The following is a 24,934-nucleotide window of genomic DNA, read 5'->3' on the forward strand; positions in this document are numbered from 1 at the left end:
TTTTTTGCAATAGCATTACACCGTTGACTCATATTTAGCTTGTGATCCACTGTGACTCCCAGATCCCTTTCCGCAGTACTCCTTCCTAGGCAGTCATTTCCCATTTTGTATGTGTGCAACTGATTGTTCCTTCCTAAGTGGAGTACTTTGCATTTGTCCTTTTTGAATTTCATCCTATTTACTTCAGACCATTTCTCCAGTTTGTCCAGATCATTTTGAATTTTAATCCTATCCTCCAAAGCACTTGCAACCCCTCCCCAGCTTGGTATCATCCACAAACTTTATAAGTGTATTCTCTATGCCATTATCTAAATCATTGCTGAAGATATTGAACAGAACCGGACCCAGAACCAATCCCTGGAGGACCCCACTCATTATGCCCTTCCAGCATGACTGTGAACTACTGATGATTACTCTCTGGGAACAATTTTCAAACCAGTTATGCACCCACCTTATAGTAGCTCCATCTAGGTTGCATTTCCCTAGTTTGTTTATGAGAAGATCATGCAAGACAGTATCAAAAGCCTTACTAAAGTCAAGATATACTACATCTACTGCTTCCCCCCCCCCCCCCCCCCCATCCACAAGGCTTGTTACCCTGTCAAAGAAAGCTATCAGGTTGGTTTGACACAATTTGTTCTTGACAAATCCATGCTGACTGTTATCACCTTATTATCTTCTAGGTGTTTGCAAATTGATTGCTTAATTATTTGCTCCATTATCTTTAGGGGTACAGAAGTTAAGCTGACTGGTCTGTAATTTCCCGTGTTGTCCTTATTTCCCTTTTTATATATGGGCACTATATTTGCCCTTTTCCAGTCTTCTGGAATCTCTCCCGTCTTCCATGGCTTTTCAAAGATAATCACTAATGGCTCAGATATCTCCTCAGTCAACTCCTTGAGTATTCTAGGATGCATTTCATCTGGCCCTGGTGATTTGAAGACATCTAACGTAATTTTTTACTTGTTCTTTCCCTATTTTAGACTCTGATCCTATCTCCTATGCCTATTTTCACTGGCATTCACTATGTTGGATGTCCAATCACCACCAACCTTCTTGATGAAAACCATAACAAAGTCATTAAGCACCTCTGCCATTTCCACATTTTCTGTTATGCCTCACACCCTCTTCTTGTGCCTATAGCTGGTTTGCTTTGCAAATGAAACCAAATAAGTTTTTATCCCTGTTAACCTCCTAGAGCAATGCAGCAATGGGAGTTGAAGCTGGATTCTGTTTTGCCTTGTGTGTCAGTTAAGATCCAACTGTGACATATTTGTTTCTGAGGGTGATGTAAGACTTAGAAAGAACCCATCTGGATGTGCAGATCCCTGCTTTGCTGGCAGCCAGAAAAATCATATTCTGACTTCAGGATCTGAAGAAGAGCTTTGTGTAAACTCTAAAGCTGGTTTCCAAAAGAAGTTGATCCAATAAAAGATATTACCTCACCCCCTCTCATTTGTCTACTATCCTGTGACCAACACAGCTACAACACTGCAAATAACTGATTTGATATAAATGTCCTACACAGAGAATATATCATAGGATTTCAGTGGTTTCCTTCTGAGTAAAACCTTGCTTAAAAGCTATATTTTTACACTTTCTGGTTTCCATTTTTTATAATTTTTTCCTTAAGAAAAAGTATTTTGTCACTTAAAAATGAGTGGCTGTGGTCACAAAAAATGATGTAAAAGTGGCACCTTCTTACTCAATAGACCTGGTCCCTATGTGTATGCAGTCAGAGGTTTTAAAGAAAAAATAAGTGCTTTCTAATCTTTACTCATATCAGTAATGCCCAGCCAAAAGTTCTGGGAGATTAAATGAACTCTCTTCTGTCTCGCGCATCACTAAAGATTTTGCAGTTGCAGTTTAGTTAGAAACACAGGAATTGCTGGACTGGATCTGACCAGTCCATCCAGTCCAGTGTGCTGTCTCCAGTGATGGCTGTTGCCAGCTGGTTCAGAAGAAGGTGCAAGACACCCTGCAGGAGGCAGTTTTAGAGTAACTTTTCCACAGGAGAAGTTTCTTCCTAACCCTCTTTAGTTAGAGGCTGGCTAACACCCTGGAACCTGAAGATTTATATCCCTGAAAAAGCTCTTGCAGGGAGGGGAAGCCTGGTTATCTTACCTTCTATATAAATATGCAGTCCTTTGCTGCTGATGCATGAGCTCAGTTTGGGTTTCAGATCACAAGAAGAATTTGCAAGAAGGAAAACAATTTAAAAGACAACCCAAAAACCTTTCTGTTGTAAACTGGATACATTTTATCTGAAGTTATTGAGAAAATAAATATCGAAGCCCCCAATGCCAGTTTTATGGTTACTTTCAAAGTATGTCAGCACTATATTGTGCCGATGTACAGATTTGATTATATATGTTAGCCATAGCAATATTCATGCTTTATAGATACTTTTTTCCTTTTTGAACACTTTATCTAATTGCAATGAACCTATATGACAAACTCTTTGAGCAATTCATAGGACAGGGATCGGCAGCCTTTGGCACGCAGCCCATCAGGGTAAGCACCTTCCCACTGACCGCGGCTCGCCGCTCCAGGCCAAAGGGGGCTGCGGGAAGCAGCCTGAGCCAAGGGATGTGCTGGCCGCGGCTTCCCGTTGCCCCTATTGGCCTGGAGCGGCGAGTGGGAACCACGATCGTCCGAATCTGCGGACGCAGCAGATAAATAAACCGGCCTGGCCCGCCAGGGTGCTTATCCTGGCAGGCCGCATGCCAAAGGTTGCTGATCCCTGATAGGATGTTACAAGGATCTCTTATTATAGCAAAGCTTTTTATACTTTGCATGCCCATTGTAATCTCCCCTTTCCAGAGTTTTATAATAGACCTTTGCTTGTCTCAGTGGATCATTTCTTTTCCCAGTAATGTGACTTAAGGACAGTGTTTGACCAGTAACTTTGAATTTCCTTAAAAACAAAACAAAAAACCACACACCTTAGCACCTTAGAGACTAGCAAATTTATTTGGGCATAAGCTTTTGTGGGCTAGAACCCACTTCATCGGATGCATGAAGTGAAAAATACAGGAGCAGGTATAAATACATGAAAGGATGGGGGTTGCTTTACCAAGTGTGAGGTCAGTCTAATGAGATAAATCAATTAACAGCAGGATATCAAGGGAGGAAAAATAACTTTTGAAGTTGTAAGAGAGTGACCCATTACAGACAGTTGACAAGAAGGTGTGAGTAACAGTAGGGAGAAATTAGTATCAGGGAAATTAAGTTTAGGTTTTGTAATGACCCAACCGCTCCCAGTTTTTATTCAGGCCTAATCTGATGGTATCCAGTTTTCAAATTAATTCCAGTTCTGCAGCTTCACGTTGAAGTCTGTTTTTGAAGTTTTTTTGTTGAAGAATTGCCACTGTTACTGAGTGACCAGAGAGATTGAAGTGTTCTCCTACTGGTTTTTGAACGTTATGATTCCTGATGTCAGATTTGTGTCCATTTATTCTTTTGCGTAGAGACTGTTCGGTTTGGCCAGTGTACATGGCAGAGGGGCATTGCTGGCACATATCACATTGGTAGATGTGCAGGTGAATGAGCCCCGGATGGGGTGGCTGATGTGGTTAGGTCCTATGATGGTGTCCTTTGAATAGATATGTGGACAGAGTTGGCACCGTAGTTCGTAGCAGGGTTTGGTTCCTGAGTTGGCGTTTTTGTTGTGTGGTGTGTAGTTGCTGGTGAGTATTTGCTTCAGGTTGGGGGGCTGTCTGTAGGTGAGGACTGGCCTGTCTCCCAAGGTCTGTGAGAGTGAGGGATCATCCTGCAAGATAGGTTGTAGATCCTTGATGATGCGCTGGAGAGGTTTTAGTTGGGGGCTGTAGGTGACGGCTAGTGACGTTCTGTTACTTTCTTTGTTGGGCCTGTCTTGTAGGTGACTTCTTGGTACCCTTCTGGCTCTGTCAATCTGTTTCTTCACTTCACCAGATGGGTATAGCAGTTTTAAGAACGCTTGATAGAGATTCTGTAGGTGTTTGTCTCTGTCTGAGGGATCGGAGCAAATGCGATTGTATCTTAGAGCTTGGCTGTAGACAATGGATCATGTGATGTGGTCTGGATGAAAGCTGGAGGCATGTAAGTATAGTGATTAGTAGGTTTCTGGTATAGGGTGGTGTAAGGGGACGAGAGCGGAGGAAGCGTTGTTTTAAGTCAGCCATGAAAATGTTATCATACTGAGGGGCCATGCAGGTACCCATAGCTGTCCCGCTGACTTGAAGGTATAAATTGTCCCCAAATCTGAAATAGTTGTGGGTGAGAACAATTTCCTGGCTTTCAATCATTCGTGTTACAGACGTAACATTATTTGAACAAAGATTTTTGTGTTGGAATTGATGTTTGACCAGGGGAGGAAAGGCAGATTTCCAATGATATATTCTGCAGATGTTTGAGAAATCTTGGTTGTTGTTTTTTTTAAGATAGAAGAGTAAGTGATTATATTCAAAATACATATTCACTTTTCAGTTTCATTCTGGCAAGGGCCACTAAGGGTGTGTTCTTGAACTCTGTTAAATTTATATTTTTGAAATGTGGTCAATGTACACACAGTATAACTTTTGAAAAGACTATGGATTATTATACCAACTGGAATCTTTTTTTGCAGTTATATAGATTTCTGAAGGACTATTTGTTCATAAGTTCAAAAATCAAAACTTCATTCGGTCAGAACTAGCTTATTTATGAAAGTTCGGGATGATACTTTTATGGATGACCTGCTCTCTGATTGGGCGAAGCAAAATACTCATCTCCTCTCTCAACCAGGAAGAATTCTTCAAATCACAAATAACATGAGTTATTATTGTGGTGCTGCATCAACACCATCACATAAAATGACTACGCCTACATCAGAATCTAAAGAAGACTCTAAAGAAACTTTCCATGAGTTCAGTGTTCCCTCAGCTTTGAATGTACACATTCTAAACTTAGGTTGAATATATGTAATAACCGATATTGATTAACCTGTAATAGCATTCTGTTCAACTGACACTGTACTTTTATTTTCCTACAAATTCATGCATTTGTTGTCCATAACTCTCTGAGCTTTATGGTTTGAAAGCTAGTGAGGTTGACTGAAGAAACCTTAAGCAGTGCGTGGTTACTTCAGTATCAAAGTTAAAATGTAATGCTTTTTCCATTGATAAGGATGAAAAAAGTATTTAGATATTTAATAATCCTGGTTTTGAGATAAAAGTCTAACATAAAACTTAATATTTACAATATGAAATTACTTAATTTGCATATTTAAAATTTGAAAATACCTTTAGTGCAAAGATGCTTATGTTCCATCTTATTTTTTTGTTTAACAATTCAAATAGAGAGAAAGAGACTTAATATAAGTATTAATATAATTAAATCTGTTTTCCTTTGAAATATTTTACTCTATGTCAGGGGTCGGCAATGTCTGGCACGCGGCTCGCCAGGGTAAGCACCCTAGCGGGCCGAGCCAGTTTATTTACCTGCTGATGCGGCAGATTGGGCCGATCGCGGCCCCCACTGACCACGGTTCGCCGTCCAGGGCCAATGGGGGCTGCGGGAAGCGGCGCGGGTGAGCGATGTGCTGGCCTCAGCTTCTTGCCGCCCCCCATTGGCCCGGGACTGCGAACTGCGGCCAGTGGGGGCCGTGATCGGCCGAACCTGCTGCGTCAGTAAGTAAATAAACTGGCCAGGCCCGCCAGGGTGCTTACTCTGGTGAGCCGCGTGCCAAACGTTGCTGACCCCTGCTCTATATGGTACATTGGCCTTTTGCCTCCATCTGAACAATGTGAAAAGACAGGATTATTTATTTGTCAGAATATTTTCTTGTCAGGTTCTATTTTCTCTCATGCTGTACACACATGTATGCAATTAGCTGTACACTCTTCCACCGCATTTTACACTTCTAAAAATGCTGTCTGATATGGCTAGCATTTTTCATTTACAATCTGTTATGTTGTCTTCAATCACTTTCCCATACGCTATTATCTTCTAAATGAATCTCTGTAGCACCTCATCAAATGTCTCATGGAAATCTAGATGTGTCAGCTCTATTCCTTTTATCATTTGTCGCTACATTATCTTCAAAAAAAAAAAAAAAAAAATCAGGTAAATTTGTAATGCAAAGAGAGATTTGTTTGAATGCCTGAGTCGTCCTCTTTAAGCCCGTGTGTCTGTAAGTAACTTTCCACTGCTTCCTGCTTAGGCAACTTTAGTAGCTTTGAAACCACAGAGGTTAAGCTAAGTGGCCTGTGATTCCCTGGATCTTATCTCTTTTACTTTAAAGTGGAATGGCATTTGTTACTTCCTAGTCATTAGGAATCTCTCTGTCGTCTGTTAAACTATTAAAGTATCAGTCAGAGTGCATCTGTTTCTTCCATGGGTTTTTTTTTTTTATTAGAATGCTTTCTGATCTGTAAGGCTGGGGACTCACTTTTAAACGCTGCCTCAGACTCTCATAGTTACTATATATTTTAATGGAGATAGCCTTGTTTTCTCTAATAAAGCCTGGCACTTCTTACCAGGTAAAGAACTGTGCCCTTTTTATTAACAACTAATGTACCAAGAGTGTAAGAATAGCAATAATGATAAACAGTGCTTTCATTTTAACTGAAATAAATCTGGAGCAGTGGAGTGACTCTGGAGTTACACTGTGTAGCTTTTTCTTATCAGGTGCAGAGCTTGCTAAACCAATTTGCAGCAGCCTCATCAGCCAGATTTAGAGACCTTAGACCACCATCCAATCTGGTCAGAGGGCAGTCGTCAGTGATGTGTGACACTGTCTTTGGCCATAGCCACATGTGGGATCCTCTTGTTGGCCTCAGGTGTGAAGGCTGGCTGCACATTGGGCCTACCCTACTCAAATTGATTCAGAAGGACCCATAAATGGTGTGGTAAATCAAAGCCAGGTACACACATGGTCGGTTCAGTTATAAGGCCTGGTCCACACTAACCCCCCACTTCGAACTAAGATACGCAACTTCAGCTACGTGAATAACGTAGCTGAAGTCGAAGTATCTTAGGTCGAACTTACCGCGGGTCCACACGCGGCAGGCAGGCTCCCCTGTTGACTCCGCGTACTCCTCTCGCGGAGCAGGAGTACCGGTGTCGACGGCGAACACTTCCAGGATCGATCCCAGAAGATAGATTGCTTACCACTGGACCCGGAGGTAAGTATAGACGTACCCTAAGAGATTGGTCTGCGGTTGACATCAGAAACCACTCTTCACACCACACTGACATTGCAGAGAAATCTGGGCAGCGTAGGTTGGCTCACAGTGGATGCTTTGACAACAAGCACTTTCTTGGATTCGTCAAAGAGGTCTGTGTATAGCAGTAGGCTTGGGTTTGCCCTAATATTCAGGCTGTAGCATCCTCATGGCAGATGTATGGAGGAGTGATGTTACTTAACATAGGGAACCATGGTACTGGTGTGGGTTGAATCATCCCAGTTGCAATGCATGGCTTGAGTGTAGTTGTGTGTCAGCCAACTTGACATGGGATGAATGGGGTCAGACCAGAACAAAGTATTCTGCTGCAGAGTAACATAGGACTAAATTGGATGATTGGAGAGTTTGAAAGTTTGTTCCCCATGAAGTGGCAGCCAGGGATTTTTAGAATGTTAAGTGTCCTCACCTTAGCTGCAGTTTTCCTCAGATGGTTGAGATATGTGAGAGATGTATCTAGGGTTGCTTTGAGGTAGATTGAGTGGAATTCATGTTTCAGGCAATGTCCATCGAGAAAGATATTCAGTTCTTGGTCTGTTCTGGCATTGTGAAGATGGAACACACTCGAAAATGTCTTGATGATACTTGGTTGTAAACACCACTGACTACAGTATTTGGCCCAAGTCAGAGTTTAGGACATCAAGTTCTAGAAATGACCTTGCTTGGACGCCTAAGCAAATGTCATTTGCATATGTGAACATGCAGGACAGGGTGAGCGGAAGGTTATTTTGTGAACAGGTTGAAAAGCATCGGTGCCAGTACAGAGCCTTGTGGTAAATTGTTGGCTTCTTTTCCACACGCGAACTCTGTCTCCCAGATGGAAACCTCTGTTGCAGAAAAGATCAACAATGTTGATTACCCATGCTGGGAATGCTCTTGACAATTTGACTAAGAGCCATGTGTTCCACATCATGTCATATGCTGCTGTCAGATCCAGAAATATGGCTCCTGTCTTGAGGTTTTTCCGAAGACAATTTTTGATCAATATTGTCAAAACAGCACTTGATCGCAGGTGCTCCAACCTTTCCAAAAGCCTGCTTGCTCCACGCTGAGTATCGAGTCTGTTTCTGGGGAAGGATGAGATGCTTCAGAACTTTGAATGGCACAGACAATGGAGATATGGGTCGATAATTTGCAACATTATGTAGGCTTTTCCCCTGGTTTCAGGAGAGCAATGATTTTTAATATTTGCCATGTCTTCAGAAGTTGCTTTTTGTTGATCACACAGGTGAACAACTGTGCCAGCCACTGGTGAGCACAAGCCTTGAAGTGCTTCAAGAACTCTGGTTGTCATAGTCAGAGCAGTGCTGCTCTTAATATCACTCAGAATTTTGTCTAACTTGGTGGCTGTGAATGGCTGTATTGCCAAGTGGCATTTCTGTGATGGAACTGTCACCATTCATCATAGACTTGTCTGACATGTTTCTCATTTGGGGATTTTGACACATTGATGGTGTAACTGAGAGTAAATCTTAGCCCATAATTTCCTGCTCTCTTCTATAAACCAGGTAAGGCTGTGATTCCTTTAAGGAGTCCTAGTGAGTTTATAAACACATGCAACTACTTTTGCCAGTGGTGAATGTAAAAGGAACAAAGAGAAATTATTGTTAGCTAAGGAACTGTCCATTTCCTAGAGTTCCCAGGAGCCTGTCATATGAAAATTATTTTTTATTTAGGCTAGTCTTATGAAGCATTAAACTACTGGGAAGATGGGGAAAATCATGTCATGAACTTGCCTCCATGAACAGCCTCAACAAGAGGGTGGGGAAGGGTAATGGTAGAGGAATCAAGCCATAGGTTGTCCCGCCATTTTTATTCCACTGACCTGGAAGTTGGTGTTTGGCTCTATATTTACTTCTTCTCTGGTCCCACTGCTGTGATGGAATGGGCAGGATTGGACCTTCTACATCTCTTCCAGTCCTGCTGGCAAAGATGTGAGGGATACAGCTCTGAGCTGTGGCCCATCACAGGAGCTGTGAATTGGGCTGTGAATGGTGAAGTCTGCTTCAGGCCCTGGCGAGTTTCTTGTCTTATTGAGCCAGGAGCTGGCCTTGTTTGTTGCTGCTTGTTATTGATTCCTAAACTGACACAGATTGCTGACTGGAGTGTGCCTGGGATAAAGCAGCACTCGCTGTGTGGCCTGCTTTTCTGGCACCCCCAATATGCCACTGTCTCTCAACCTCTACATTTCTCGTCTCTTCATAGATGGCATGATAGCCCCCGATGGAGCAGTGAGTCCAGATTTCTTCAGTGATTATCATCTCCAAAATGGAGACTTAGTCGGGCAACATCCCTTCTCCAGCAGGTAAAGCTCTCTTTTTGGAAAGAATTTATGTAATCAGAAAATTACTCATTCAGGTTTCTTTTTAATGCTTGATTTACATTTTTTCAACTTGAGTAACTTTTTTACCGTTCCAAAACACAAGCTTTAATAGGGTTACATTTTAAAAGCATACTTAGGGGAATGATTTACATCAAGAAAGCAGGTTTATGGAAATCATAGATCAAAACTTCATGGTGTTTTGTCACACTGGAGGATCCAGTTTGCCTTTTGAATTATACATTTATTTTAACACATTAATGTACGCATAGTATTTCCTGATAGCTTTCCAAAGGCAATAAAAATGGAATAGAAAACTAGAGCACACAACTCATTACATGTTATGACAATTATTCAAACACTATTCAGGCATCATTGTTTGGAAATGTCTAAGGAGACGTTAGGGGATTTGATTAACTAGCAGAATTGTTTCCAGTATTCTTAAGCTGTTAAAAATAAGTTTCTCAGCTGTCAGGATTGTTTCCTGATTTTACTCAATCTTCCCAGCTAACACTCAGCTTGATTACTGATGTCATACGCTTTGAAAATCTTGTGGATGGGGTGAAAGATGTCTGCCTTTTGGCTCGACTAGTAGATTCCTGGAGCTATTGGAGACATTTGTTTAAATTGCCCTTCTATTCTGACCTTTTCTCCTATGTCATCTTAGCAAGCTGTTCCAATTTGGATCTCTTGACTGACTTTGCTCACAAGGTTAAATAAGAAAACTCTCATTTCAGAGAAGATGATCCTTCCTTGTCCTTCATGGCATCTGTAGGAAAGGCTTTATTTTATGTGACATGTATGCCAAATTATGACAGATAGGCATATGTGACAGTGCGCTCCAATAGAAGAATACACTTCATACGCTGTATGATAATCCTGTGGAATTCCCTTCTACAAGAAGTTATTGAGACATGCTTCCACCCTTTTTTGACTTTTATTTTTTTTCCCCCAATAATAACTAATAACTTTAGTAGCTTTATGTAAAGTCTGAACAAATCCCAACATGTAGGGCAGTGGTGTAATCTGTTTTGGGTAATTCTGTGATTACTACCTAAAATCATCTGTTGAGAAACAGTTAAGTTGGACTACGTAATTGCTCTCCTTTCCCAAGGAGAACCTCTTAGAAAGCATGTGGGTTTTTTCCCCTTTATACACCTTGCTATCTGAAACCTAACCTGCATGGCTTTTTGACATTGCTCTTTAAGGAGCACTCCAGTTCAGCACTAGCCTCTTCTGCTTCCTTGCAGCTTGACTGGGGGAGGGATTCTCACCACAGAAATGTCAGCAAGCCCAGCACACACAATGGTTGACAATTAAATGACTTCCCAAGCTTGGCTTTGCTAAGACTGTTTTGCAAAATCTTTCTTACGTAGTGATGACTTCTTTACTATATATTTTTTAAAAGTGAAAGCACTTGTGATAGACTGTTGTGATTTATTTATTTATTTTAAAATGTATATGTCTATTAAAGCCCATGTGTGATGGAGAAACTGAAGAAAAAGGAAGCCAGGTGCAACCCCTGGAGTCTTAGGGTATGTCTATACCACAATCAGGGGGCATGATTGCATGCAGCACATGTAGGCATACCTGACTTGCTTTAATATGGCTAGCTTGGGTACCTGTTGCAGTGAAGCTGTAGTACCATGGACCAGCCCACCTGGAATCCTGGGTAATTGGGCAGCTAGCCTGCGCAGAAGCACATGCTGCTGCTGCTTCACTGCTGTGACACCCAAGCTAGCTCGATTAAAGCTAGCTTGGATGTGCTACACGAGTTGAAATCACATCTCTGATTGGAGGTTAGACGTACTCAGGGAGTGTGGTTCACAGCCATTCTCAACTTTAATATGGAGGTATGGCCCTTGGAGATGACAGGGTGCAATTATCGATCTTGAACATCTGGGATCTAGATGGTATGTCAGAGGGAGACAAAGATTGCTCTCTTTAAATATATCAGAGGGATAAATATAAGGGAGGGAGAGGAATTATTCCAGTTTAGTACTAATGTGGACACGAGAACGAATGGATATAAACTGGCCGTGGGGAAGTTCAGGCTTGAAATTAGACGAAGGTTTCTGACCGTCAGAGGGGTGAAATATTGGAACGGCCTTCCGAGGGAAACGGTGGGGGCGAGGGACCTGTCTGGTTTTAAGATTAAGTTAGATAAGTTTATGGAGGGAATGGTTTAATGGTAAAACATATTAGCCAAGGAATACCAAGCAATGGCAGGTAAATAGTATAATGGCTAACAGGGGTCAGGCTGGAGACTCTTGTCTACATGCTCGGGGTCTTACTGATCGCCATATTTGGGGTCGGGAAGGAATTTTCCTCCAGGGTAGATTAGCTGAGGCCCTGGAGGTTTTTCGCCTTCCTCCGCAGCATGGGGCAGGGATCGCTAGCAGGAGGGTTCTCTGCCAATTGAAGTCACTAAAACACAGGATTTGGGGACTTCAACAGCAGAGTCAAGGGAAGGGGTAGGGACGGTTTTGTGGCCTGCAGCATGCAGGGGGTCAGACCAGATGATCATAATGGTCCCTTCTGACCTTAAAGTTTATGAGTAATTCCCAATGGCTGCATGCTCCTATTAAAGATGAATATGGCTGCGGTCTACTTTGTTTTTGGGAAACTAGGAATAGCCCCATCAATATCCTGTCACTTTGCCAATGAAGCCCTTGGTTGAGGAAAGTTTGAGCATCCTTGAGCTACATTAGATTGCTTAAGCTGGGGTTTCAACCTTCTGTCAAAGATGTACGTTTTTAAGGCTTTGAATCTGGTCTCCTTCCAGCTAAAAGGAATGGTAAAATACATAAAATATATTTTAAAAATAAAAAATATTTGTAGAACGTCCTTGTTCGTAACCACAACGCATTAAAGTCCGGGGACCCATTTACATGAAAAGAATAAATACAACTTGCAAAACTTGGTAACAGCCCTTTGTGCAGGGCGCAGGCAAATACATTCTGATTTCCAATTAGAATTCTCTTTCTGGGAGTGCTTTTCAATATGATTGTCCCTGGAATTATCCGCCATATAGGGAGACAACCTAATTGGAAACAGCATGTACTGTTACAAATGTTCTGTCCCATTTACAATAAGGAGGGTCAGAATTGTTTGCTAGCATAGACACAGGCAGTTGGACAGAGAATCCTAGTTTTCAGACGTGTCATTATCGTTTTGAACTTCTTGGCACCAGGAGCCAGGATTTCCTGATGCTTAGAGCTAATGTAAAATGCATTAGTGCTCCGAGGCATGAGCAACAGAATTGCCAGTCCCATGAGTTTGGAGATTTCAGCCTCCCCAAATTTTAACTGGTATTGGAAGGTAAAGCCATATTTGCTATAGAGCCTAATTAAAAATAATAGCAGCTAGTCAGGGTTCTTTTCATGTATTATATAGTGTACATTTCATCCATACCATAACATAATTCTGTAGTATTTTTATGCTTGCATTTTAAAGCTAACAAGAACCTTATGTTAAGAATTTTTTTTTTTTTTTTTTTGGATACCAGTTCCAGCTTTTAATAAACCAGAGTTTCTTGTTATAAAAATGGTTCATTTTTCTACTAATTATTGGATAGTTTTCATAAACTAGTTTAGCAAATAGGATGTGAATATTGTAACGGTCCAACTTTTCTTTTTTTTTTAAATCGTGTTTAGTTGCTAGGAGAAGGAATGGCCAGCTGCTGAAATGATACATATTTCCATGTGCTTTGAGTCTGTTTGCATGAAATATATTTTTATTTGTTGTATTTTCTGACTGGTTTAGATGTTCTAGAATGAATAGGAAGAGTTCAGTTCACTTGATGATGGGGGGTGCTGAGGGAAGGGTCCAGATCTATCAAAATTGAGACCATCCTGTGAAATCTGAGGCAAGTGACAACATTAAGCTGAAACTGAGTCAGTACCACTTGGCTGTGAAGAATCCACATTTTCCTTCTCCTTTCTATAGTAATATCACGGAGACTCTTAAAATTCTACATGTCCTCTTACCATGAGGCTGTTATTTCCTACAATTACAGCATTCTGTACAAAAGTGTAAAGGACATAGACAAAGTCCTTGCCTCAACGAATTTGTAATCTATATAAACCATACAAATCAGATACAAAGGGTTCATTTTTCCATGATTTTGCACCTCTAAGGAGCGCTTACATGCATGATAACAGGCCCAATTGGTATCGGTGCCCATGGTGTAATTGCAAAGGAAGGCCCTACCAGGGCTTAAGTGAGTTGTGGTAGCCAACAGTTACACCTGGCCCAAGGGATTTGGTGGCGGCATGGCCAAAGAAATGGGCCCACCATGAAATGTTCAAAGGGGCACAGCTGGGCTCAAGCTGCCACCTCTGCACCAAAAGTTTCCAGCATAAACTGTATCTGATAACTGCAGAAGGTGACCCAACCTACACCGGCTGCGCTGTATCAAATCATTAGACCAGCCTTGTTACAGAGCGCAACCAGAGGCAAAGCAGCATTCATCTGACAACAGTTTGAGGCTGTAGCACACTCCAGCTGAGGGTCAAGGGTGGCCTCTGCCTCTGGAGTATCATCAATAAATTTTCATCAGTACTGTATGAGAAAACACAAGAGGAAACTTGTAAGTCAAAGTAGGGTCCAATGCTGCAGCCACACAGGATGAGCGCAGCCAAACAAATAGCCACTATAAAACAAGTGACTTCCTCTCAGTACTCAACTACCGTGGTCTGGGCTCTGTTACGGGAGACACTGGGGCTGCAGACCTATAGCTGCTGAGGTTCACTTATTCAAATAGGTCAGTTATTGAGCCAAGAGCTTCACTGGAATCCAAACTGGATTAGATACTTATAGACAATCTGGCCCGTGTGCCCTAAGGCATGTCTCATTCTAATGTAAATCCAAGAAATAAATATTAATAGGGACAGCCACAGATCCATTAGATTGGATGAAAAATGTTAAGGGCATAAACTGTCATGGGGTTTCTTGTACTTTCTTCTAAAGCATCTGATACTGACCACTGTCACAGACAGGAATACTGGGCTAGATAGATCAATTCCTATGTCAGAGTATAAAACTCTTTGAAGGGATGCTGTAAATGCTCATACACTAAAATTGGATCACCACCTCCGCTGTATTTTGGGTTGGTCATCTGCTGCCCTCTCTGTCTGTCTCCATCCAGAAGCTTTGGCAAGCAGAACCTTTGTCAATTTCAGTGCCTGTCAGGTTGGAGGAGACAGTGTCAGGACAGCACAGCATCTATTCACTTGTGTCACCATTGTAAAGGAACTCTCACTCCACATTAACATGTGGCAGGTCACCCAGCTAAGAAGTTGGCATCTTAGCAATGTGACAGCCCTGATTATAGGGACCCAATACATTTTGGAAGAGCAGCCTAGAACTAAAGATGGTGCGTTTCAGGTAAGTTAGTTTGAGAGCTTGATATCCGGTTGAAAGACCTGTGTTTTCATAGTCATTGAGGTCAAGGCTAGAAGAGACCACCAGATCATCTGACCTGCATACCACAGGCCATTAGCACCACCCAGCCACCCCCACACCAAGCCAACAACCAGAATTGAATCTAAGGCCAGGTCTACACTACCGAGGTAAATCGATCTAAGCTATGCTACTCCAGTTACGGGAACACTTATCGCAATGTCGACCAGGAGATGGTCTGCCAATGACTTAACTTATACTACTTCCTTGAGTGATTGCTCCTATGTATTCCACAGTAGGTGTGTATGCTCGCCACGTGCATCGGTGCCAGAAGTTTTTCTCTTAGCAGTACCTGTACTGGGGGAGCATCGCTGCGACCCCTGGAATGGCGCCTGTATATCGTGCTATAGGGGAGCTATGGGCTCCCCCCACCCTCAGTTCCTTCTTGCCGCCAGTGAAGGTAGTCGGAACTTTCGTGCTCCAGCTCTGCTGCAGCTCTTCTTCTCGACCTTAGTGGTACCGTTGTACATTGTTCTTCAGTCGTTAGAGCAGGCTCGGGGCATGCCCCAGGCTTCAAGTCGTGTGACTCCGGTCACCACTCTATGCCCAGGAACGACCCTCACGCTGCCTGTCTTCGCTGCCTGGGTGAGACTCACATAACCAACAGTTGCAAGATCTGTAGGTCGTTCAAGCCAAGAACCAAGAAGGAGAGAGACTTCAGACTTCGAGCTCTACTGATGAAGTCGGCATTGACTCTGACGCCGGTGCGCAGATCGGACTCGGCACCGGCCGCTGCGTCGTCGGTACATAGCGAGGCCCCTTCGACCAGTCGGCGCCGTTCTCCCTCCAAAAAGCAAGGGAAGGGCTTGGCCTCGCAACAACGCCATGATAATGACAAGGGGGAGGCTGGTCCCGCGCTGGGCAGCCCTCAATCCCCCCCGGGCTCTAAGGCTCCGACTTGTGTGGAGCAGAGCAGCCCGGTACCGTCGACCCAGGCATCCCCACCAGTACGGATGCCGTCAACACCAGAGGCGGTGCAGGCTGCGAAGAACATTATGACCCTGCCTGTCCCGAGCTCACAATCGGGTTCGGGCCCTAGGTTGCGGGGCAAGCCCCCTTTGGGTGCCCACCAGACTTCTCCAAGCAGCCACAGTTCCCACTCCGAAGATTGATTCCCCGCAGCGCGCGCTCTTCAGACAGCTCCTGGCCACCCTCGATGCTGGCCAGACCGGCAGGGCTGCTGTCGGGATGGGAGTCGCGGGGACCCTCCACACCCCCGCCAGCGAGCGGAGGCACCGAGGGAGGCACCGTGAACACTCATCTGCTAGATACGAGTACCGGGGCCACTCTCGATGGGACAAACGTCACTGCTCCCATTCCAGCTCCCGGTCGTCGAGGCATCACGCCGGAGACTCCCCTTGGAGTCAAGGCACCGGGCTTCGCATCGCCGCCATGCCTACCGAAGGTGTTCGTCGCGTGGGTACAGTTCGTCGTTGTCGAGATCCCGGTCCCGAGGGAGATGACACCACAGAAGCCGCTCCTACCGTTCCCACGGCACCGAGCGTTCTTCGGCAACCTCAGCCTCGGCATGCATCCACCCATCCTCGGCACGTGCTGTCCCGCTGGAGCTCATGTTGCCATCCCGTGTTCAGCTGAACCAATGGCAAAGGACTCCATGGCAAGGACCGTGGTGCCAGTGGGCACCGTGGCCATTGGTGCCAGCCCAAGCAGAGGCCCGCTCGGTCGCCGGAGCATCCTGGGCTCCATCGGCCTCCTCCGGCCGCCCACAAGACAAGTCGCTGGGCCACGAGTCGGCAGATGTGCACCGGGACTCTGACCTCGGTATCGATGCCCCTGCACCGACTGAGGTACCCGGCTCTGTACGGGCCATCTCCCCGGTACCGGACGACACCATAGCAGCGCCTCCGCCTTCGGTCCCGCAGGAGGACTTCAAGATGCACCAGGACCTGCTAAAGCGGGTGGCTTCCAGCCTACAGCTGCAGGCCAAGGAGGTGGAGGGTCCATCCAATTCCCTCTTTAACGTCCTGTCTCCCTCGGCACCGAGTCGCATGGTCCTGCCTCTGCACCAGGGTATTGACAACATTTCAAACTCCCTGTGCCAACCCCCCGCCTCCTTGGCCCCAATCTCAAAATAGGCCGAGAGGAAATACTTTGTGCTGGCGAAAGACCATGAATACCTGTATTCATACCCGCCACCCAACTTGTTCATTGTGGAATCGGTAAACCACAGAGAGCGTCAGGGCCAGCCCACGCCCACCCCAAAAAATAAAGACGCCAGGAGACTGGACTCCTTTGGCAGAAAATTGTATTCGTTGGCCAGCTTCGCGTAGCCAACCACCAGGCCCTACTGAGCAGGTACTACTTCAACCTGTGGGAGTCCCTGCCTAAATTTGGCCCCTCCTCCCAGACCGGGACAGAAAGGACTTCAAGGCCCTGGTGGAAGAGGGGTCGTCGGCGGCAAAAGCAGTCCTGCAAGCGACATCCGATGCGGCAGACATGGCGGCCCGCTCGATGCCTTCCGCGATCACCATGCGCAGGGCATCGTGGCTCTTGTTGTCTGGGCTGTCGACGGAGGCACAATTGCTGATGCAGGACCTCCCATTCGATGGCAAGGCGCTCTTTGCAGACCAGATGGACGTCAGGCTGCATGGGATGAAGGATTCCCGCACCACCTTGCAGACCTTGGGCCTCTATGTCCCTCCTGCTAAGGACAAGGCCAAATCTGTTCCGGCGGCTCAACCTGCGAGGAGCAGATATGGGGCCCCATAGCCTGGACCCTCTAAGGGCAAGAGGCAGGGAAAGAAGCAGTTTTGACTATTGGCAGGGGGGCACCAGGCCGGTTGCCAGGGAGACTCCCCGATTAATAAAGTTTGTGTTCTGCAACCAATTGTCTGCCTTCCTCAGGGCGTGGTCCCACATTACTTCGGACCAATGAGTCCTCAGTACCATCTCCAAGGGCTACGTGTTGCAGTTCACCTCACCCCCGCCAAATCACCTGCCATCCCCGATGGTCCCGGGGGACCCGGACCATATCCGCCTCCTATGTCAGGAGGTGGACTGGTTGCTCCACCTAGAGGCGGTGGAAAGGGCACCAGTTCAGTTCCAGGGCAAAGGTTCTACTCCCGATACTTCCTGATCCCGAAGGTGAAAGGGGGTCTCAAGCCCATTCTGGACCTGCACGACCTGAACAGGTTTCTGACCCGTTCCAAGTTCCGCGTGGTGTCCCTGGCCTCTATTATTCCCTCCCTGGACCCAGGGGACTGGTACGCGGCCCTGGATCTCCAGGACACGTACTTTCATGTCCATATTTTCGATTCATGGTGGGGATGGATCACTACCAATTCACGTTCCTCCCCTTTGGCCTATCCACGGCTCCCAGGGTTTTCACGAAATGTATGTCTGTGGTGGCGGCCTACCTCAGGCGGGAGGGCGTACAAATCTTCCCTCCCCTTACCTCAAGGGGGAGTCGCGTTTCGAAGTGGAGTCCCACGTAGAGCTGCTCCTCTTGACATGCGCCGATCTAGGCCTGGTCATGAACGAGATCAAATCGACATTAGGGCCCGTTCAGCATATAGAGTTCATTGGGTCCCTGCTGGACTCCTCCAGGGCCACAGCCTCTCTTCCCCTGGACAGGTTCGAGACCCTAAGGGATCTCATCCCCACAAACTCAGGGAATGTGGTCGGCCCCGGACGTGCTCCTTCACATAAACGTCAAGGAGCTCAGGGTGGTTCGGTTGGCGTGCGTGGTGTTCCTCACGCACCTCCACGGCAAGGTGCTCAGAGTCCTCATGGACAACACTGCCGCCATGTACTATATCAACAGGCAAGGTGGGACTCGCTCCCTAGCCCTCTGCCGGGAAGGCCTGAACGTATGGGAGTTCTGTATAGCCCACGATATCTCCCTGAGGGCAGCTCACCTCCCGGGCGTCTGCAATACGCAAGCAGACCACCTCAGCAGGGTTTTCTCCCCCCCAGTATGAGTGGTCGCTCCACTCAGAGGTTGCTCACCGGCTCTTCCAAGAGTGGGGAGCTCCCTAGATCGACCTATTTGCAACCTGTCAGAACCGTCGTTGTCCCCGGTTCTGCTCCAGGGAGTGGTGGGGGAAGGCGCGATCTCCAACGCATTCCTCCTGAGCTGGTCGGGCCAGTTCCTCTATGCCTTTTCCCCCGTTCCCCTTCATCGCCAAGGTCCTTCAAAAGGTGAAAGCGGACAAGGCGAGAGTCTCATAGACTCTAAGGTCAGAAGGGACCATTATGATCATCTAGTCTGATCTCCCGCATGATGCGCGCCACAAAACCTGACCCACCCACTCCTGGAAGAATTCTCTCCCTTGACTCAGCTGTTGAAGTCCCCAAATCATGATTTAAAGACTTCAAATCGCTGAGAATCCTCCAGCAAGTGACCCCTGCCCCATGCTGCAGAGGAAGGCGAAAAACCTCCAGGGCCTCTGCCAATCTACCCTGGAGGAAAATTCCTTCCCGACCCCAAATATGGCGATCAGCTGAACACCGAGCATGCGGGCAAGATTCTCTAGCCAGACCCTCTGGAAAAAGTTCTCTGTAGTAACTTTTAATATCCCATCATTGACCATTGTTGCTAATTACCAGCGATGGCACGTTATTGACCTGTTGACTAAAATCACTTTATCCCATCAAACCATCCCCTCCATAAACTTATCAAGCTTAATCTTAAAGCCAGAGAGGTCTTTCGCCCCCACTGTTTCCCTCGGAAGGCTGTTCCAAAACTTCACCCCTCTGACGGTTAGAAACCTTCGTCTAATTTCAAGCCTAAACTTCCCGACAGCCATTTTATATCCATTCGTTCTCGTGTCCACATTAGTACTGAGCTGAAATAATTCCTCTCTCTCCCTGGTATTTATCCCTCTGATATATTTAAAGAGAGTAATCATATCCCCCCTTTGCATTACGTGATCGTCTCCCAGTCTAGGGATGACGCCGGGTTCGGCAGGGCGGTACTTCGTCCCGAACCACTGTGAACTCCTACCCACCTCCAACAGATACTGCTTGGAATCGCCTACTGTGGGATATTCAGGAGTAATCACTCGAAGAAGAAAGGGCAGTTACCTGTTCCGTAACTGGCGTTCTTCGAGATGTGTTGCTCCTGTCTATTCCACACCCCGCCCTCCTTCTCCTCTATCGGAGTTGTCCGGCAAGACGGAACCGAGGGTGGGGGGAGCCCATAGCTCCCCTTAAAGTGCGATATACAGGCGCCACTCCAGGGGTCGCCGTGGTGCTCCCCCAGTACGGGTACTGCTAAGGGAAAAACTTCCAGCACCGGTGCACGTGGTGAGCATGCACACCTACTGCAGAATAGACAGGAGCAACACATTTTGAAGAACTCCAGTTATGGAACAGGTAACTGTTCTTTCTCAGGGAGGTGGAGTACAGAAATCGATGGGAGAGTGCTCTCCCATTGAGCATGTCTTCACTAGACTGCTAAATCGATGCTGCTGCATCGATTGCAGCAGTGTCGATTTAGCTCTGTAGTGAAGATGTGCCCTAAGTGTTACACTCCTCAGAAGAGTAAAGTATGGTGAGCCACAGGCAGAGAACAGGAGGGGCTGAGGTGCACCAAAGACAGAGGCCCCTGAAATGGCAGGGACTTGATTAAATAAGAGAGACCCAGATATATGGAATTATGTCCTTGTGGATGGTGCATATTTTTAAGGAATATTTTTAATATAGCACAATAAAATAGTGACAAACCTAGAGTTGCTGCATGCACATTTTCCTCCAAGTTTTGGTGGGCCAGAATGCAAACATCTCAGGGATGTGTTTTCCATTCAACTGAAAATACATGACTGAAGGAGGTTGTTTTAACAGCTTGTATCCAGGTTTTTTCATTTGCTGCGAATAGATTTTTCCTCTTCAAGTGCTGGTCCCTATTGTATTCCACTATGGGTTACCCAAGCGCACCGTGTGCCTGGAGCCAGGGAATTTGGAAGTAGTATCCATTGGTCCGTGCATACGCCCTGGCTCACCTCGTGTCTCTGACCGAGAGGATAAAGGGTAGGGTGGACTGACCACCTCTTCAGGCCGCTGCATGGCCTGGGTCGGAACCTTTCTGTGTCTGTAGCTTCGGCTTCATCCCTTAAGACAAGATTTAGCTTCTTAAATAGTTTTTAGTATCTTGTACAGTTTATAGTTACAGTATTTTTCATAGATTTTAGTGCTAGATTAATATTTTGGGGGAACCCTTTCTCCTCTATCCTGTACGGGTACTGGACTATGCCCAGGACTCCAGGCTTCAAACTGTACTGCCTCGGGGAAGCTCACATTGCAACAATGCAAGGTATCTGCTGTTTGTTCCACAGCTGTACCTGAGAAGGGTGGGAACTCTGACTTCGAAAACACCTCATGGAAAAGGTCATGAGGCCTCAATCGGACCCGGCCAGGGAACCCTCCCCCCTCTCTCCCCCTCCCCCCCTACATTGACCTGATTCAGCAAGGAGTGAGTCTCCTGCTGCTAAGTCCAACACTGGTGCCAGAGAATCGACCCCCATAAATCCCCTGGCAGGATCTTCTCGGGAACACAGGAAGCACTCTCATAGGAATAAGTCTTCCGTGAAATCCACTGCAAAAAAGTCGGATTTGGCTCTGAGCAAGCCCAGCTCCTCAAGCCCAAGAGGCTTGACAAGAAAGTCCATGTAAACATCGGGCTCCATCAGTGCTGTAACACAACCCGTCGGTACTGTCCTCGTTGACACCTCCCAAACCTTGGGATCCATTGTCACTGATGAAGACGCCACCATCTTCAACAGCACCCTTTCAGGCTCCGATGGACTGGGCAGAGACATCCCCTCTCACAATGATGAGAACTGGGTCACATGCCACTCCACAGGACATCTTTGCACTCCTGGATCTGGAATCCCCTCGATCGGGTCCGTTCCTTTCCAGAGATGTCATAACACCATCTGGAGAATCGACCACTCAGAGTAGTTTATTGCCTTTTCCTTTCTTGAAATACAACTTCCTTTCAGTGTCACCGACTGTACCACCCCTGGAACAGGAATCAACTTTCTCCTCATCAGAAGACTCTGAATCACCCTACATATCCTCTGCCATCCAAAAGACCTACACCAGACACTTCCTACTGGCCACACTAAGGACCCTGGGACCAGCACCCCACTGCAGAGTCGATCAGGTCTGCTAGAGAGTCACTCCTTGCCTCCGCTAGAAGGAGGCACTCAGATTTACACACACACACACACACACGCTCTCTCTCGCTCTCTTTCGCTCTCTACTTCAGAGGAGGAAAAGCAGTCACTATACACTGGATCTGGCAGTTTTGCCGGAACAAACAAGACTGCCATCTTCATCTTTGGATGAAGTGGTAACCCCTATGTCTCCTTCCCTTCTGATGAATTCAGGCAGCCTCAGTTCAGCTGTTCTTCCCCCCACTGCCATGTGCTACTCCTGCCTTCTGCCTTGGAGCTGTTCCCCGAGACTCCTGCTTGCTGTGTGGGGAGGAAGGGAGGAAGAGGGGGGCTAATGTCAGTATGTCCCCCTTCCCCCTGCTCCTGCACCCCGCTTACCCCATCTTCCATAGTGCAGGGGGGACACACAACAGGGCTGAGGACAGAGGGAGCTTCATGGCAGCAGCTGCAGTCTCGGCAAGCTGATCTAATTAACAAGGCAGTGTACTCAAGAGTGGGGTCAGCGTACTTAAAGGGGAAATGTGCATCTCTCTCTCTCTCTCTCTCTCTCTCACACACACACACACACACACACACACACACACACACACACACACACGGTGTGTGTCGCTATCTCCCCTCCCTCCATTCCTTCTGCCTTGTAGAGTGTGAGAGTTAACCCTTGAGGGCTCAGCCAATTGCTAGTTCATCATTTAGCAGTAAGGCATTCCCTGGGAAATATCCCATCCTCTGACTCCTCCACCTCAGTCAAGCTTCACAATCATAATCACTGTGTACCAGTATTAAATTGTTTGTTTAAAACTTTGTGTGTGTCTTTTGTCTGGTGAAAAACATTTCCCTGGAACCTAACCCCCTCATTTACATTTAATTTTTAAGGGAAATTGGATTTGCTTAACATCATTTCGCTTAAAGTCACATTTTTCAGGAACATAACTACAACGTTAAGTGAGGAGTTACTGTATTATCTAGACCATCCTTGACAGGTGTTTACTTGCTAATAGCCAATTACCAGGCACTAATACCCAAGAAGGACTTTGTGAACTATTCCTAGTTTATAGACTTCACTAACAGTCTGCCACAACAGGACAAAGCTTGTATCCAGTTGAGAGATGAAGGCAAACTAAGAGCAAAGGCTGCTCTCCAATCCACAGTTGATGCTGCTGACACTTCGTCTAGAGCCATGGCTACTGCTGCTGTTATATGCAGAGTGTCATGGCTCCATATGTCAGGGTTCCCTAGAGATATCCAGAACACTGTGGAGGACCTCCCCTTTAATGAATCACAGTTATTCAGTCAGAAGTCGAACAATTCCCTCCATGCTCTAGGGCTACCCTTCACATTCTGGGGATATATACACCTGTCCCCTCGAGGAAGTTCCATTGATAATTGCCTAGACCTAGACCCATGGCTCAACATTTTTTTCATTAGAGGCCCTATGAACCATCACACACAAGGCAGAAGGTTCAAAGGACCCCTTCCCTGCGCCTTCAGCAACAGGCTTGGCATCTAATCTCAACCCCCGGTGAGGCACTATTTTTGGTGGGACCTTGAGTGCTGCAAGCCGCTAAGCCCAACATTGCCCAATCTTCACATGCTATTTGGATGTCATCTAGCATTCTTTCTCAACACCTGGAGTGCAATAACAATAGACTAGTGGGTGCTGAATATCATCCATTATGGCTATATGATTGAGTTTGCATCCATATCTCTTCCACAAGCCCCTTCCCCTTCGGGGATCACTCTCACGAGACAATTCTCAAACAAGAGGTGGACTCCCTATTAGAGCAAGGAGCAATAGAACATCTTCCCCCTCAATACTAAGTGAGCAGTTTTTCCTTGACATATTTCCTTATACCCAAAAAGAAGGGCAGAGGGAGACCAATTCTCAACCTCCACCACCTCAACCAATTTGCAAATTCAAGTTTCATATGGTTACATTGGCCTCTATAATACCCTCCCTAGAAAAGGACACGTACTTTACAGCTCTGTAAAAAGCAACAGGGGGTCCTGTGGCACCTTTGAGACTAACAGAAGTATTGGGAGCATAAGCTTTCGTGGGTAAGAACCTCACTTCTTCAGATGCCACAGGACCCTCTGTTGCTTTTTACAGATTCAGACTAACATGGCTACCCCTCTGATACTTTACAGCTCTGGATACTTTCATGTAGATATTCATCCTGCTCACAGATGCCTCGTCAGATGCCTGGTGGGCTCCAATAATTTTCAGTACAGAATACTCCCTTTCGGCATGGCAACCACCTCCAGAGTCTTCACCAAAGTATTCTCGATAGTGGCCACTCATGCCAGACACCTCAATCTCTTTGTATTCCCCTGCCTTGACGATTGGCTCCTTGTTGCTTAGTCATGCCAGAAGGCCCATGCATCAACTCTAATGATGCTACACTTCCTCTCTTCCCTGGGAGGGGTCAGTCTAAATGCTGAAAAATCTGTTCTCACCCCCACAGTCCCTGGACTTCATCGGGACCACCCTGGATTTGGTCCCTGCAAGGGTATATGTGCCCACAGACAGATTTCAGACCATGAACAATATTATAGCCCAGATCACAAACAGCCCTCAAGTACTGGTCAAGACATGCCTCTCTCTCCTATGTCATATGACCTCATGCACTCATGTCTCTCCATTCACAAGAGTCCATCGTCATTGCCTTCAAGCATGGCTTCAGTCATTATACCCTCCAAACTACCACCCGATGAACTTCATGGTAACAATTCCTGCCAAGGTGGTTTCTTCCCTATTGTGGTGAACAAATCCTCGACAGGTATGTGTGGGCATCTCCTGTCTTCCC

General features: G+C 46.1%; 1 protein-coding gene across 3 annotated transcripts in view; it reads left to right on the forward strand.

Annotated features, from left to right (window-relative positions):
* Positions 1–24,934, forward strand: part of KIFAP3 (kinesin associated protein 3) — a 154,196-nt gene that overhangs the window by 93,441 nt on the left and 35,821 nt on the right. For all 3 annotated transcript variants that reach the window (XM_034778758.1, XM_034778756.1, XM_034778757.1), the window contains exon 19: positions 9,411–9,510. In XM_034778758.1, the coding sequence (XP_034634649.1) occupies positions 9,411–9,510 (100 nt within the window). The remainder of the gene's footprint in view (positions 1–9,410; positions 9,511–24,934) is intronic.

The sequence above is a fragment of the Trachemys scripta genome, chromosome 8 (genome assembly GCF_013100865.1).
Source record: "Trachemys scripta elegans isolate TJP31775 chromosome 8, CAS_Tse_1.0, whole genome shotgun sequence".
NCBI classification, from domain to species: domain Eukaryota; kingdom Metazoa; phylum Chordata; order Testudines; family Emydidae; genus Trachemys; species Trachemys scripta.